Below are 17127 nucleotides of genomic sequence, written 5' to 3' on the forward strand. Positions count from 1 at the left end.
TGACTTCTTGATGTTGAAAGTTAAGGGTTCTTTGGAAAATCAGTTGTGTTGGAAGGTGTTTTCCTGGGACAAACACATGAAGGAGTATTTTCCTGAAGTGGACAAAGGTGAAAGACTAAGACTTGTGAAGGAACGTTTGACAGAAGCAGATACAAAATGAAGGATGTTCTGCTAAAGCAAGCATGTGAAAGGACACAAGATGAAGGATTCTTTGATAACAACAGGCATGTATTGGTCTGCCGTACATTGTGTAGTTGAGCTCTATCTGTTTGGACTCCATAGAGAGAAACACACCAAAACACTTGTGGAGGTATGCTGCACTTTCTTGCCACTTCAGCAGACTCAGGCTGATTGGCAGAGTGATGTCAGCTGAGACAGATGCACATGCTGAGGCAAGACCCATGGAGGACTGGTGATGTTTAGAGGGTATAAATCGGACTCCATGGACAGTGACAGTTTGGCTTGCTTGTACAGCTAGCTGTACAGCACTTGTTGGTCTTGTGTCTTTGCTGATCTTCACTTCCCTGAGAAAGGCACAGTCAAGAACTTCTGACATTCTTCCCTGGTCACTCCTCCTGACTTATGTGGAGGCTGAGGCCTGGCTGTCTCTGCTAGGTACTGCCACCACTGCTGATTTGTGTTTGCTATCCTGACTCAACCAACCTGGACTGCTGGTGTATCAGTGAGATGTTTGCAAACGGATTAAACTGCTGCTGCTAACCTGTGAACTGAACTGCCGATTCCAGAGAACTCAGATGGGAGTTGCTCCAAAGAAGTGTTTTAAACAAGTCCACTTCTCCTATATCCTTTCTATTCCACTACCTCTGGTGGGTAAAAGGGAAGTTAAAGCATTTAGGAACCATCATTAACAATAGGTGTGGAAAAATAGTTACATCTTTCTTTCCATATTGTACTCTTGGGAAACAAATCAACACAAGCTGCTCACAACTAAGCATCTGGGAATTATGTTCCTAAGATTTATTTCTTTTCTACTTCCTCAATTTTTTAATTCTTAGCAGATATACACAGACAGGGATATTCTATATTTTAAATCACTATTCAAAGTTAATTTGTTTAGTTTATTGCAGAGATTGTTCTAGCTTCAATTATTGGACTTCTTCAGTCCCTGTGTTTTTCATACAAAAAGATGTACAAGGCTAATAATCCTGTATATTCCCTGCCTGAGTAATAAGTGCAGCCATTTATTTTTCCAAAAATCTCTTGTTACATTTAGTAGAGAATGGTATTAGAAGTAATCCATCCTGAGCAAGACAGGTTTTGTTTCATTGGGGCTTGCTCAACTCAAAGAAGAAAAACACGTTCATACTAACCTGTGTATAAACACAGATAAATACTTCTATATGTAAACTATCTGTGTCTGTATTAAGTTAAATATGAATTCACAGTGATGCTCCCAAATTTAAGCTATTACCACGAGTCATTTTAACTCCAACAAGGAGAACCTTAGTTTCTACTATCTGTCAACCACTTACTTAATGATGCAGTATCAGTACTGTTAACCAGGACACACAGCCTTAGCAACCAGGGTGTGGTGCTTATATGCACTTCCCATTTGCTATTAGTCTTACAGATTATACATTTCCAAAGCCACTTAGGTCAGTACTCTTTGTCCTATCCCTTTAGTGAGATTATCATATATAATTGTAATACAACAAGATTCTCCTTTTATCTTTATTCTTTCCTAAAAGTCACTAATCTCTTAAATGACATTTAAATATTTGTATACATTAAGAATATATATATATATGTATATATACATACATACATACATACATATATATTCTGTCAAACATACAGCTAGCCTTCAGCATTTCAGTATCACATAGAATAATTTTATTCTCCGAAAGATGTCCTATGCTTCACTTATTCTCTCCTTTCCCTTAAACTTTTAGTAATCTACTATCATTTTGATGCCTATTTCCTAGAATATTGCAGAATGAAATAAGAGCATGTTTTATTTTCATAGTAGCATCTTTTGTTTACTAAATATGCATATAAAGTTTGTATATGTCTTTATATGGTTTGATGGCTCAAATCTTTTTGCTGCTAAATATTTCATTGCATCCATTTGCCAAATTCATCTAATTGGCAGACATTTTGATTAGTTCTACTTTTGGCAATTATGAATAAAGCTATTACAAATATCCACATTCCATATGTATGTGTGTGTGTATGTATATAAGTATATGTATGCATGCATGTATATACATGGGTGTTTCAAACAGTTGAATAAACAACAGAGTAAATTCTATATCATAGGAGAAAACAATGTTTTGCTTTGTTTAAAAGTCTTTCAAACTGGGTTCTAAAGAGGTTGTCCCATTTTAAATTCCCACCAGCAATGCTTAAGTATTCCTGTTGCTCTAAATCATCAAAAGCATTTGGTATTGTCAGTTTTTTGGATTTTAGTTATTTAAGTGGGAGTTTAATTGTATCTCATTGTTTCATGTTATAGTACCTTGGTAACAATGGTAAGATTGAATTCACAGGCTTGTCACATTATAATCTTCTCTAATGAACCATCTAGTCTTACTCTTTGACCACTTTTTAAACTGAGCTATTCATTTTATTATCAAGTTTTAGGATTCTCTGCATAGTCTAGATACAAGTCCTTTGTAATATATGGCTGTGCTTTGAACTATTTTTGCTAATCTATGATATGTCTTTTTGCATATTTTAACATGTTCCTCACAGAAAAGTGTATAATTTGAACAAATATAATTTATCAATTTTTTATATAAATTGTGCTTTGGGTGAAAAATATATCAAAGACAAGGCCACTTAGATTTTTTTCCCATTTTCTTCTAAATGTTTTGGAGTATTGTTTTTTCCATGAGTCTACAGCACATTTTCAATGAGTTTTTATAATAGAGGAAAGGTTTGTGTCTAGTTTTGAATGTAGGTAGGAGGTTTTTTTTCTCTAACCATGAAGATTTCATTACAGTTTCTTCTTGCTGTGATAAGTCTGATGTAATTCTCTTTGATCTTATATAAAGTATTCCTTTTTTCTTGTCTTGTATTTCTGTAGTTTGTCTTGTATATTATGCTTATGTGTAGTTTTTGATATTTATCTTGCTTAATATTCTCTTAAATTCCTGTATGTATGGCTAATCTGCCACTAAATTCAAAAAATATTCAGAAACTAATAGTCTAAATCACACTCTTTGTTCTTGTTCTTACACCTCCCTCCCCTATCATTCCCCTTCTTATAAGTCCCCTCTCTCACACACAATTAAAATAAATATAAATCTTTAAAAAAGAAAAAAATAGTCCTTAAAATAAGTACAGAAGGCAGAAATATCAAATGGTGGGTAAAGAAACAGAAAGCTAGCTCACAGGGGGTAGAAAAAGGCTAATAAATGTAAAAATACATGTATATCTTTACTGGAAATGAGGAATTTGCAATAAAAAGATAAATTATCTGTCCAAACTATTAAAGTCTAATATAAAATCTTGGTTAAGATGTGAGGAGAATCTCTGAAATATTTATTAGGCAGGCAGTAGTGGTGCATACCTTTATCCCAGCACTAGGGAGGCAGAAGCAGGTGGATCTCTGTGAGTTTGTGGCTAGCCTGGTCTACAGAACAGCCAAAGTGACACAGAGAAACCTTGTCTCAAAAAAATAAAAGAAAGAAAAAAAGGAAGGAAGGAGGGAAGGAAGGAAGGAAGAGGAGGAGGATAGGGAACAGTAGTAGTAACACTGCTGCCAGCAGTGGAAGATACAGATATCCTGTACGATGATAATTTCATTCCTAGATAGGCAACCTAGAAAATCAAGTCTAGAAATTCCAGTCTTGGAAGAGGAGGGCCTTGGTCCCTGAAAGTTTGGATTCCCTTGTGTTGGGGAATTTGAGAGCAGGGAGGTGGGAATGGGAAGATGATGGGAGCACACTCTCATAGAAGTAGGAGGAGGGGGGATGGGATAAGGGGTTGGGGGGGGGGATGAGATAGGGAATAACATTGAAAGGTAAATAAATAAAATATCCAATAAAAAACAGATAATAGGTCTGGCCATTGTAGTTGAGCAGTCGAGACTTTTGTCAATAATTTATTACAGGGATTTCATATAATCTTCAAGGACAAGGTATTGTGGAAGAGGCCCATGGAACTTTAAGAAGATTGGTGAGACATACTGTTGCTGAGACAAAGAATGAGGCCGACCTGTGAGCTTGCTGAGTGCCCTTACAAGGGTGACTGGAGAGCTGTATTGGACATATGTTCCTGACCCACCTTTGCTTGACTATATCCCAAATGGGACAAGCTGCCTTACCTCAAGTTGTTAGACCTTGTGGGATAGAGAATCAAAAAAAGAAATTATAATGTCTCTTGTATTCTTCTTAAAGGTGACCAGCTATTAGGACTCAATCATGTACTGGTCTAGAAATCAATCCAATATTGGAAATAACAGTCTACTTTTGGAAGACTGGATCTGGACTTTGTCAGAAACATATTTGAAAGCTAGCTGCAGCTCGCTATGATGTTAGGATAGCAAGAGATAATGTTGGGACAGGATCTGGATTTCAAGCAAACATGTGTGCATGTTTTAAGGCTCTTTTAATTGTCAAGCTAAAATTGGTTTTGTCTCTTCTACAGTATTTATTGTAAGTTGCATTGACTGTATAATTTTCAATTGTGTTAGTGTATTGAAACCTGGCAAGTCTGTTACAGCCGGGGGGGGGGGAGGTATCAACAGCTTTTGTCTTACTGCCCTGAGTATTAGAAAACCTTGATTCACTGAAAAAAGCTTGAAAGTATTGGAAGACGTGAGTTAGGCTCTAAGCAGAAGCAAGAGGATAGCAGGCTTGATTATTGCTGGTATTACAGCTTTAATTCCATTAATTGCTAGCACCACTGCTTCTGCAATAGCATTGACACAAGGAGTTAAGACAACTATTTTTGCTAATCATCTAGCAAAAAATGTTACTAATGTATGGAGTATACAAAAGGATTTATATAAATACCTGGAACAACAGATAATACTCTATAACCTATTCAAATTATCTGAAGGAGGTTCAGGGTTCAAGAGTTAGGAGCCATCCTAAGTGTCATGACCAATACCATTGGAGTAGTGTTACTTTTGAAATTCACAGTGATTGTCATTATAATTAGAAAAAAATAAAGACACCTGTAGGATATTTGGCATAATCCTAACACCTCTCTGGATGTTTTAACTTTGCATAGTGAGATTATGAATTTAAAGAATGCTGTTCTATTGAACTTTGATGCTGCAGGTAATGCTAATAAAATTATCCATGGCTTGAGGTCAGTATTTCCATTTTGGTCAAACCTCAGGAATAGCATATATAGCTTGATCAGGCTAGCCCTTCTTGTCCTGGGAATACTTTTATTCCTGCCCATCATGTTAAAGCTTATCTCTAACTACATCAACAGGCTGGCAGCCAAAGTATATGACTTGAAACTGAAAATAGACCCCCCAGACAGAGTTAAATTTAACAGGCAGGCAAGTCAAGGATGGGTAAGATTCTACACAGAGCCTTACCAACCTAAGACAGAAATGCATTGCTTTTGATAATGCATATTCCATGACCAGTAAGGAAGGCTTTCTTGTCAAAATGGCCTAAGACAGGCTTCATCTTGTTAATGAAATAAAAAAGGAGGAGAGGTGGAGAGCCTTTGGGGCTGCTTGGAAAAAAAAGCTGACATGGGCCAAGGACAAGGAAATGGGCTGCTTGGTAGGAATATGACATTGGCCAAGGACAAGGAAGTAGGCTTCAGGCAGGAATCTGACATTAGGCTAGAACAAAGAAGTAATTTCAGGTAGGAATCTAAATCTTAAGCTACAACAAAGAAGTAATCTCAGACAGAATTCTAAATATTAGGCTAGAACAATGTAATTTCAGACAGGAATCTAAATTTTAGGCTAGAACAAGGAAATAGGCTTCAGACATGAAAATGACCTTGGGCTAGGATAGGGAAGAAGGTTCAGATACTTTGGTCATCCTGATAAGCCATTGGAAACAGTGATCACGGGAGTGTTCACATAACTGGGTTTAAGGCCTTGCTTTTTCTTTGACTATTTGTGTTTATTGTATTGCTTATTCCTTGACTATTTGCATCTATTGTATTGCTAGACCCTCAACCTAGAACTGACCTTAATACATGCATGTAATCAAAATGGTATAAAAGTATAAAGGAAGAGGGGGTATAGGATAGGGGGGATAGGGGGTTCTAGGGAGGGGAAATGGAGAAAGGGGATGACATCTGTATTAGAAATAAATAAAGTATCCAATAGTAAAAAACAAATTCTACTCTTAGACCAATAGTGTCAGCATTTCCTAGGAACATGTTGGAAATGCAAATATTCATACCCTTTTCCAGATCCAGTAAGTCAAAAATCTGTCCCAGCAATCTATGTTTTAATAATGCCTTCATGTGATTTTCATGTATATTGAAATACAAAAACATTACAAGAGAGTGATATATTTCCCAATATTTTGTCTGAGATCTATAGCAAAACTGTATTAAATACTGTAACCCACACATACTGCTCCTTCATCTTAACATATATGCATGCGCAAAATACAGTCTAAGGAAGCAATTCACTATGTGGAATATAATTGTATGGGATACACTTTAATCTGTTATTCTATTCTATTCTCCTATATGTTTCCTTAAAAATAAAACTCTATTGGTACCAACTATGAATTATGAAATTATGACTTAAGTTTAAAACTTATTGTCTAGGAGGAATTTGCTCATGGGCAGTAAAAGATGTATATAAGCCAGGCCTAGTGATTTAAGCTTAGAATATCAATTATTCAGAAGCCAAGGCAGGAAGATAACAAGTTCATGCTTAGTTGGGCTACAGAATGAGTTTAGCATTAGCTCATGCAATTAGCAAAATCATGTCTCAACATAAAGCATGAAAATAAGTCTATGGGATAGAGTTTGCCTAGTAGTCACAAGGTTTTAGTTTGATCTCCAATACTAAAACAAAGATATACACAACAATGTTACAGTTTTATCTGTAGTAGTAAAATAATGAGAGGAAATAAATCAAAAAATAGAGAAATGAATTATAACTTTTCTATAATGGAATACTAAATAGTTCCTTGTATCATTAGAAATAAAATTTTAAAATATTGGGTACATTGAGTCAAAACAGTAAGAAAAAATATATAAAGTATGATATTATCTATATAGTTTCAAACTGTATAAAAAGATATTTATGAATATTTATGAACAGCTAAGACATACCTTCAGTTAAGGTAGAATTATGTCCTTGGTGTACCAGTGTAGGGCCTTCCCCTCCTCAGAGTAGAAGGGGGTAGAAATGGGAGGAGAAGAAGTGGGGGGGGTTGTTGGGAGGAAGAGGGCTGATATTGGGATATAAAGTGAATAAATAAATTTATTATAAAAAACAAGATAGGGTCATGTCTTGATAAATCCTATTTAACTTGAAAACATCCTAAGTTGGAAACAATCTATATCTATCTCTATCTCTATCTCTATCTCTATCTCTATCTCTATCTCTATCTCTATCTCTATCTATATAAAATCTATGGAACACTGCAGCTTAACCTAGTATTCTGGAGTGTCAGTGCTTTCCCTTATTAATATGTAGCTGACTGTGAGCTGCCACTCACTGCACTGCTCAGAATCTCAATAAAGTACCATAGCACCACAATGCATACTGCTAGCTTGACAAAAATAAAAACAAAAATTGAAAATATAGAGTATAGGGTCTACTGAATGCATATTGTTCTCAAACCATAAGGAAAAACAAAGTCCATTTAGTTATCATTCAGTAGGGACAGTTGTATACAGTCTTAGTAAATACATAAAAATATTCACAGGAACAAAACAAGCAAATTCAAAATAGTGGATAAACCTAGAAAGAAAGAAGGATGGGATTGGTGAATGCATGAAATTCTTCAGGTATAACGATAATGCGCTACTAATTTTTAAAACTAAGCAAATATGCAAAGTTATTAAATCTTTGTAGACATGGCTGGCTAAGTATATGAATATTTCATAATTTATCCATGAGTTATTAAGTAACAGTTCATGAAAAAAGTAGATGAACATCAAGCTACCTACTCTTGGAACAGGAGTAACATAACAGAAAGGCAAAGTACTTTAGCAGCCCTCCATCCATGCTTTTTAAATCAGGAACTGTTATCATTATTTTTATTCTATTTTCTAAAATTAATGCTTTAAGGATTTGTGCTGTCAACACTATCCACAACCAAATGGTTAATCACTAAAAAAATTGGTGGTTACATTTCTTATAATTCAGAGATACTAGTGGGTATGAGTAAATCTCATTATGCTATTTCAAAAATCCAAGGGGACTTTAGAACCTATGAAAGGCACACAGAACATGCTAGGGGATAGACTACTTAAATGGTATACAGAAAATGACAGTTAAGATCAAGGACAAACAGAATCACTGTACCTATGTCAGAATCTTTGGCATAAGTAAAGGTATTTTTTAAATGCTGCGTTCGGTAGAGGTAAATGAAAGCAAAAACAACCCAGGTTGTTTTCTTGATGTGGCCTATACCTTGTTTGGTTCCCCTGGATTATATGAAGAAAACATAGGAATGTTTCGGATCTCCTCCTCTGACAAACGATTTCTCTGGATCTCATCTTCTGGGATAAATTCTATTGGTTGCTTCAGCTTCTTAGGCCCAGTCCAACATTGCTCAGGTGGAAAATCAATAACTTTTGCCACATGGAGACTGGGGCCTTTACCCTGTGCTGCCTGTTTTCCCTTGTCCTGGAGGAGTGATGGGTTCTCAGCTGTGCCACTACCACTCACTGATGCAGCTGAGACCAGTGAGTGGGAAGCAAAGGGTTCACCTCTCAAAAGTTGGAACTCTTCAAGACGTTTTTTCATTATAGTCTCGTGGTAAAAACTTTCCAGGTTGTTCATGGGATCACCTTTGTTCTTCTTTGGGGGTTCATCTGGATCAAGACAAAGAGATATGGAAGTTCTACAAAGCCTCCCCAGTACAACTTCTTAAAAATTAATAAAAATTAAATTCTGGATCTCAGAACCAGATACAGAACCTCTTTTAGGAAATGTCTTTTTATAACATGTAGCAAATACATGTGCATGTATGTATGTGTGTGCATGCGTGTGAGCATGTGCATGTGTATCTTAAGACTGTCCAGCTCAAGCAAAGCCAATACATGGCAGAGTAAGTAAGGCACCCAGAAACGTCAAGCTCATCCAAGTATACATACCTCTAACCTACAAGGACATTTGAAGAAAAGAACCAGGATGGCATTTTCATACTCATGAACTTAGTAATTCCTACATATTATTTGATTCCAAGGTTATATTTGAAATACCTTCATTATTTCTGTGATTTTTTAAATACGTGGTTACATAATCAAGATCTAAATCAGTTTTTTTGCTATTACGGCTTTTAAGTAACTTTTCCGTCCCATCCCTTCATCAACTTTCCTCCTCCACCCATTGGTATTATAGAACCATTATCTACTCTATGAAGAAATTGATCTAATGAAGTGTTTCTTTCCAATTTCTTGCATTTCTTGACAGTTAAAATTAGTCTAATTCAGTAGTCATTTGTCACTTGTATTTACTATTTTTTAAATTATCAATTTGGGTCAAATTTAGTGCATTTCAAATTCTCAACAGATATATAATTGTTCTTTTTGGTTTTTTTGTTTTTTTGTTTTTTTGTTTTTTGTTTTGTTTTGTTTTTCGAGACAGGGTTTCTCTGTGTAGCCCTGGCTGTCCTGGAACTCACTCTGTAGACCAGGCTGGCCTCGAACTCAGAAATCCACCTGCCTCTGCCTCCCAAGTGCTGGGATTAAAGGTGTGCGCCACCACCGCCCAGCATAATTGTTCTTACATACCAGATTATCAAGAACAAATAGAGAACATTTATATCTTCCAGAAAGCTACATTAAACATGGTGTCTGTAAAAAGTTAACTGGATCTATGTTTAATATTTAAGGCAAAGCCATTCATATATAGCTGTGTATCTCCTGTTATACCATGTCTAAGGTACATAACACTCACTGAGCACATTTTTAGTGATGTTAAAATTAATCAGTGAATTTAAGTGCTTTTTGTACATCCCTCGATTATTATATATTCCCATACAACTTCTACCTTATAGGATTTATATCCTTGCCAATTACTGTTTAGATCTATTAACTTATGAATTACAAAATGGGGCTTCCCTGACTCTGTTATTTCCTTTGAATTTTGAATCTGGAATCAATAAATCATCAACTCTTTAGTTTTCCTGAATATAGTTTATATAAGAAAAGCAGGATGAATGCTTGATTCTATCTAGTTTTCATTATTCATGAGAGTACAGAAATATCTAATGGTGACCAGTGGTTATTTTTCAGTATAATTATGAAATCATGTATTTTTATGATTGCTTGTGTTTCAATTAAATATAATAATCATTTGCGATAGTGGACAAACTGTCCCACTTAGTATCTATAGGAGTCCCCAGCTGATCTTGTACATTTTCTAACTTGAAACTGGACTATTTTTCCAAGGATCCCAGGTTCCTTTTAGTGAAAAGTACTTGGAAACTACTGTTTGGAGTGTTCATTGTTGTTGCTTCTAAGCCTCTGCAGTAGACAAAGCTGGGATAGTGTATTGGAGAAAAACAGATCTTATATTTAGAACATCATTTCCAATTCAAATCAATATGACAAGGTTTGTTCTTAAACTCCGATTTTAGACTTGTATCTCTTTTCTTTTGTTTGGAGGGTTGTTTTTGGTAGTCATGAGGATCAAATCCAGGACAACTTGCCTTCTAGGCAAGTACTCTATCACTGAGATTTTATTTCCAGTTCCTCAGATTCTAATAATATGATTAAGTTGGATTATTAGCTTTCTCTAACAATACACTCACATAATTGAAAATTTTCAATAATAATAATAATAATATTATATATAATAATATATAATAATAATATTATAATATATATAATAATAATATAATATAATAGTAATAAATAACAATAAACATACAAAACAAAAAAATAAAATACTAAAAAAACAACAATACAATGATTGGGTATACTTTTATATTTGCAGTCCTTAGAGAATAATAGACATGTATTACTTTAAAGTCACTACAGTATTTTCTCTTGGTTGTTAGGCTACCAGTTATGTTTCTCATTTGTTTTATTTGCTTCAGGTTTTTTTGACTTTTATAGATTTCTTCTCTCTTGAGTTCTGGGTGCATGGGAAGCTGCAGACTGAACTCAGGCCTTAGTGAATGTTAAGCAAGCACTCAGCTGTGAAGTACAACCCCCAGCCCTTTTCTGTTTTTGATTAAAGTGTGTATTACATTTATAATCATACAAAACCTTTATATGGCTCTAAATTGAAAAGGGTTATACTGTACCTTTATGGAAGTAGCATTCTATCTCTGATCCCTTCATTTCATTCCCTGTGTTCCCCATAAAGACTATTTCTTATTAGTTTGACTTATGGGTACAATATTTCCTTTTTTTGAAACTATATGTATACATACATGAAATTCATTAGTTATATTCTTTTCCTATATAAATATTGGTCTGAAGCTTGCTTTTTAGATTTTAACAATATGCCCTATAAGTAATTCTATATTGACATAAAAACTATTCTTTTGCCTTCTTACAATTACATAATACTGTGTGTTTACATACAATAGTTATTTGGATTATTTTCCTATGAACAAACCCTGAAATATTGGTTTTATATCTGAAGTCTTATGCTGTTTTGAACTATGCCCTGAAAACTAGCCTTGTGTGTTTTTGTGTGTGTGCATGTGTGTGTGCGCCTATCACACGCACACACACACACACATACATACATGCACACGCACACACACACACATGCATACACAAACACACATACATACAATTTGGTATTTTTCAAGCATTTCTTTTAAATAAATTCTAAAAGGTGAAATTGCTGAGACAAAAAAGAGGAATTGTTTATATACTTCTAATATACAAATTCCACCTTGAGGTAATTGTACTTTTCTGTATTTCTACCAGCAATGTATAAGAGTAGTTATCTCTTAAGATACAAAAAGTGAATTCAAGAAAAAGAAGCCATGAATGAGAGAGAGAGAGAGAGAGAGAGAGAGAGAGAGAGAGAGAGAACGCACAAAGGGAAAATACATGGGGGCTGAAAAGAAGAAAGAGAAGAGGGAAAATATATATTTTAATTTCAAAACTAAAATATTGTATTTTAAAAGGGTACAAAAGGTATAGTCATTTGAAAAGTAAAGAGGAAGCATGAGCACTCATGGAAATGAGAGTGATTTACATAGAACACTGTGAAGAACTTTTAAGTCAATGAGCAAGAAAACTTATATTGACTGACAAATTCATAAACATAACAATTGCTAATACAATTCCAAGAGAGAATGACTTACTAAACTGCAACAAGAACAACAAGAAGCTGAATTAGTAATCAGCTAGTATCCCAAAGAAACACCCAGGTTCAAAAGGACTCATTGGTGAATTATACCAAATATTTACCTAATCTTCAGAACTATTTTAACAAGTTAATCTTAGGACTTCGGATCTCTAGATCTATACTAGAAGAAACCTATGTTGCTTTCGGCTATCAGATGTATGGTAATTCTAATAACCATAAGAAAGTAATGTACTGCAACATAGCTGGTATAGAAAACCTAGAGCTAAGATGAAGGGATTCAAAACAGATGTTTCCCCCGAAGAGAACACTTGTTGCTCTTCCAGAGAGGTTGAGTTTGATTTATAGCAAAGAATAAAAAATATTATATTAAAAGAAGATTGGGGATAAAGCAAAAACACTAGGTCACATTACTTCCATTCAACAATGGACTGAAGATTCTAGAAAATAGAAGAAGGAAAAACCAAATAAATAATAAGTTTCCAGATAAGAAAACAAGCAAAACTATCTTTATTCATAGGAAACACATTTTTCCTGTGTAGAAGATTCCAAGCTACCCATACTAAAACCACTAGAATAAAGTAATCAATAGAACATTTAATTAGATCATGTTACATGAATACAAGATCAAAACAAAACCCAACATATCTCTATATACTTGTAGCCAAGAATAAAATAATAAAACAGAACAATCCTATTTACAAGAGTGTCAAAATGAATAAAATGTTTAGAAATAAAGTTAATAGAAGTATAGGTTTGGTGAACTATTTATATATATATAAGTATATATAGTTTGCCATATATATTATATTATACTATATATATACACTATATATAGTGTATAGATTATACTATATTATAGTATATATACTATATATAGTATATATATAAATATATATAATTATATATAAAATAGTGCTGAAAGAAATTATAGATGATCTGAAAGGAAGAGACATTGTGTGTTCATATACTACGAGAAACTGTCACTAAATTAAATGACAGACTCAATCCAATCTCCATTAAATTTCAGCATTTATGCAGAAAAATCAACAGAGTGTTGACAAAATTTGCATAAATATATAAGACCTAGATAGGAGAAATAAAGTTGGAAGAGTTACTCTTGATTGTCAAACTCGCTATATAAAGATCCAGTAGGAATTTGAAACATAAAGCCATAAATATAGATCAAAGCAACAAAATCATACAAGGAAATTCAAGATACAGTTTTAATCAACTGGGAATCTTCATCTAAAATTAAGAACTTAGATCATACCTTACAAACACAAATTTCCATGCATAATAAACAGATGTAAATATAAGAATGAAGACAGTAGATATTCTAGAAGAACACATAGAGGACTGTTTTTTTTTTTTTTACTTTGATTCCCTGAAAAGCTTAAAGAATAACAGAATAAAGTCTAAATTGGACTTCATTAAAACATTTGTGCTTTATGACACCATTAAGAGCATAAGGAAAGATAGGCTAGAGACCAGAAGAAAGCATCATGTTTATAAAGGACCTGCCTTCAGAATACACAAAGAAATCTCAGTACGAAAACTACTGATACTCCACCAATTTAAAACTGAACAAACACTCAAATAAACATTCCACTAAAAAAATTTTTTGGTACTGGATAAGTGCATAAAATATGCTTGGCAGCAAAAGTATAAAATCAATGTGAGTCTCTACAGCTTCAGAATGCCTGATCTTATTATATAGAAGTTCACTGAGATGTATGCACTTCGGGTGTTGCTTAGACTCTATTTGAGGATAAAAAAAATAAATGAACTCTATTTTATAATGTATACATAAATCAGTTCCAGGTAGATTAAAGGCTTAAATGTGAAGGAAAAAAGTAAACATTTAGAACAAAGAACAATATACATTCCTACATTCACACTAGGGAGGACGGATTAACTGAAACACCAAAAGCCTTACACATAAAGAAAATATTAAAAACACTTTATTCCATAAAGATGAGAAATTTTATTTATCAACAGGTATCATAAAGACAGTGAAGTAATTAGATAGAGTGAAAATAAACACCTATAACCAACAAATTAATCCATAGCCATAAATGATAAGAATCTGTATACATTTATATATTGTATACAGGAAAGTATACACTATGACTGGCCAGCTGGAGACAGAATACTCAATACACATAACACTAAACATTTGTAGGCTCCTCCTTCCTGTAGTGGCGATTAGATAACTGGAGGCTACTGAGATCTACCAAGTTCAAGGAACTGTGGAGCCGAGCTACAGTTTTGAGACAGGCGTAAAACAACTTCTGAACCAAGCCTACACCTGACACAAACACAGATGCAAGAGTACTCAGAAGAAAATAGACATTTTCACATTTGTTAAACAGGCACATAATTCAAGGCTGATTCATAAAGGAGGCTGCTCATATGCTCAATCAAGTTGTAAGAAGATCACTAATTATTTAGAAAATGAAATTAAACCACAATGAAGCAAGTAATACAGATACGAACTCCTGATAAGTATAAAGGTCTGGAAACAACCATATTTAACACCGCATGCGCGAACACACACACACACACACACACACACACACACACAAACAAACTATTCTAAAGCAATTTAAATGCAATGTGTGATCAATGATTATATCCTAGATAAAATCAGAAATTTCATTACAAAATGTATTTAGAGATAGGATGATCATAGTATTATGGTTGTATAGGAAAATGCCTTTAGAAGATACATAGTGAAATATTTTTTTAAAGATTTATTTATTTATTCTATGTATATGAGTACACCATTGCTCTCTTCAGACACACCAGAAGAGGGCAGCAGATCCCATTACTGATGGTTGTGAGCCACCATGTGGTTGCTGGGAATTGAACTCAGGACCTCTGGAAGTCAGTGCTCTTAACTGCTGAGCCATCTCTCCAGCCCATAGTGAAATATTTAAGCATAAGCCCTACAGTATAAGTACAGTTCCAGGAGACTGGATGTCATTGTCTCCATGGATTTCAGGCATGCACATGGTATATGGACATACAAATAAGTGAATCACTTACACACATACAAATTTAAAAGAATAAATCCTATTTTCATCTGACAGTTATTTCAAACAGTTGAGCAGGTATTCTTTTAATTTCTCTCCATACTGCAAAACTGTCAAAACAATAGGTTAAATAAAACCTGAGTAAGGGCTAAAGTGTAAAGCATAACACTAATAATGTTAATTCTTAATACAGGGAATAAATAAGACAAGGAAACACAAGTAAACCTTTATTAGATTGGAGTCTGACAAGACCCAGTGTGGATGACGATATGGAGCAACCTGAACCTTTTTCCATGACTACTGAGATGTTAACTTGGGGGAAATCCCTTCAGATATTAGTTAATATTTATTAAAGTAGAGGATTTGTGAATTTGTCACATCTCAACTGTACTCTAAGGTATAAATCCTGAGAAACTCATGTATGTATTTCCCAGGATTCCTGTACAAGAAATATCATGTAGCAGGACTCATAATAATGCTAAATCCAAATGAGAATACCCCAAGTGTTCCACTGTAGCAAAACAAAAAGTCAGTGTTCATAAAAAGGAATACTATATGTCAGTGAAAATTAATTTATTATAGTTCCAAACTGTAATGTGGAAGAATTTCACAAATATAATATTAAGTACAAAAGGAAGACCCAGTATATGTCCAGTTCAGTTGACTAGTAGTGTTTAGTCACAGGGAAAAGGAAACTCTGTCTACTGATGGATATATAAGTAGTTAAAAAAAGAAAATTATTATCACAAGTAAGGATAGTAATTACACCTGAACAGAAGGGGGCTATGGTTTGTGGGGCATACAAGGGCTTTTACAGTTTTCCACTACTCCATTTATTAATCTCATTGGACATAAATGTTTGAAGTACTCTTCAGAATGATCAATCTTATCATTTAAAAACTACAGTTTGTACAAATATGAATGAAAGACGAGGAAGAGGCAGTAATAAATATACTGGGCTAAAGAACATCCCAAAGCCTCAGAATTTAATTTCAAAGGAAAAAGAGGGTTTTGAAAATATAATTAATCAAGATGAAATCATACAGATCAAGGGAGGGCCTAAATCCAAAGACTGATGTTCTTATGAGGAGGCAAATGAAGACACAGTACCACACTCACAGAAAGAAAATACATGTACAACAGAAACAGCAATGGGTATACTATAACAAGCCAAGACTTGTCACTGGGAGTTAGGAAAAATGCATGCAAAGGATTCCCCCCACAGAGCTTTAAGAGGGAAGCAGCTTAGCCAACACCTTGCATTTCTATTTCCATAACCATGAGACACTATATTCCTGTTGTTTTGTTATGGTAACCCTAGGAAGCCAATACATATTTTGGACTGGGAGAAGGAATGATGCTGGAAGAATTTTGATGTTTGTAACAGCATAAGCCCAAATTTCCTTCAGGAGTCCACTGGCAGAAACATAAATCTTAAAGGCAGTTGTGGTAAAGGCTTAGAAAAAAGAACAGTAAATAAAGCTCATATAACCCTAGACACTATGCATATCTGCATGTGTACATACATCATGAATACAATATTGCTATAGATATGAATATTAACCAAATTTCTAGAGAGGCCTTAGGAAAAAATAGTGAATGATATTTGACACTGGAGGAAAGGTGATCTTTGTTATGCAGTGGCAGAAATTTGGCTCATGTAGTTTCATGCTA

General features: G+C 34.3%; 1 protein-coding gene across 4 annotated transcripts in view; it reads right to left on the reverse strand.

The window, feature by feature from the left end:
• The window catches only part of Rbm41 (RNA binding motif protein 41), a 77502-nt gene that overhangs the window by 41468 nt on the left and 18907 nt on the right, over positions 1-17127 (reverse strand). For all 4 annotated transcript variants that reach the window (XR_013106042.1, XR_013106043.1, XM_034486066.3 and 1 more), the window contains one exon: positions 8549-8952. Coding sequence is in view for 2 of the 4 variants with exons in the window: in XM_034486066.3 (XP_034341957.1) it covers positions 8549-8952 (404 nt within the window). In the remaining 2 variants the exon portion in view is untranslated. The remainder of the gene's footprint in view (positions 1-8548; positions 8953-17127) is intronic.

Source organism: Arvicanthis niloticus, chromosome X (genome assembly GCF_011762505.2).
Source record: "Arvicanthis niloticus isolate mArvNil1 chromosome X, mArvNil1.pat.X, whole genome shotgun sequence".
NCBI classification, from domain to species: Eukaryota; Metazoa; Chordata; class Mammalia; order Rodentia; family Muridae; genus Arvicanthis; species Arvicanthis niloticus.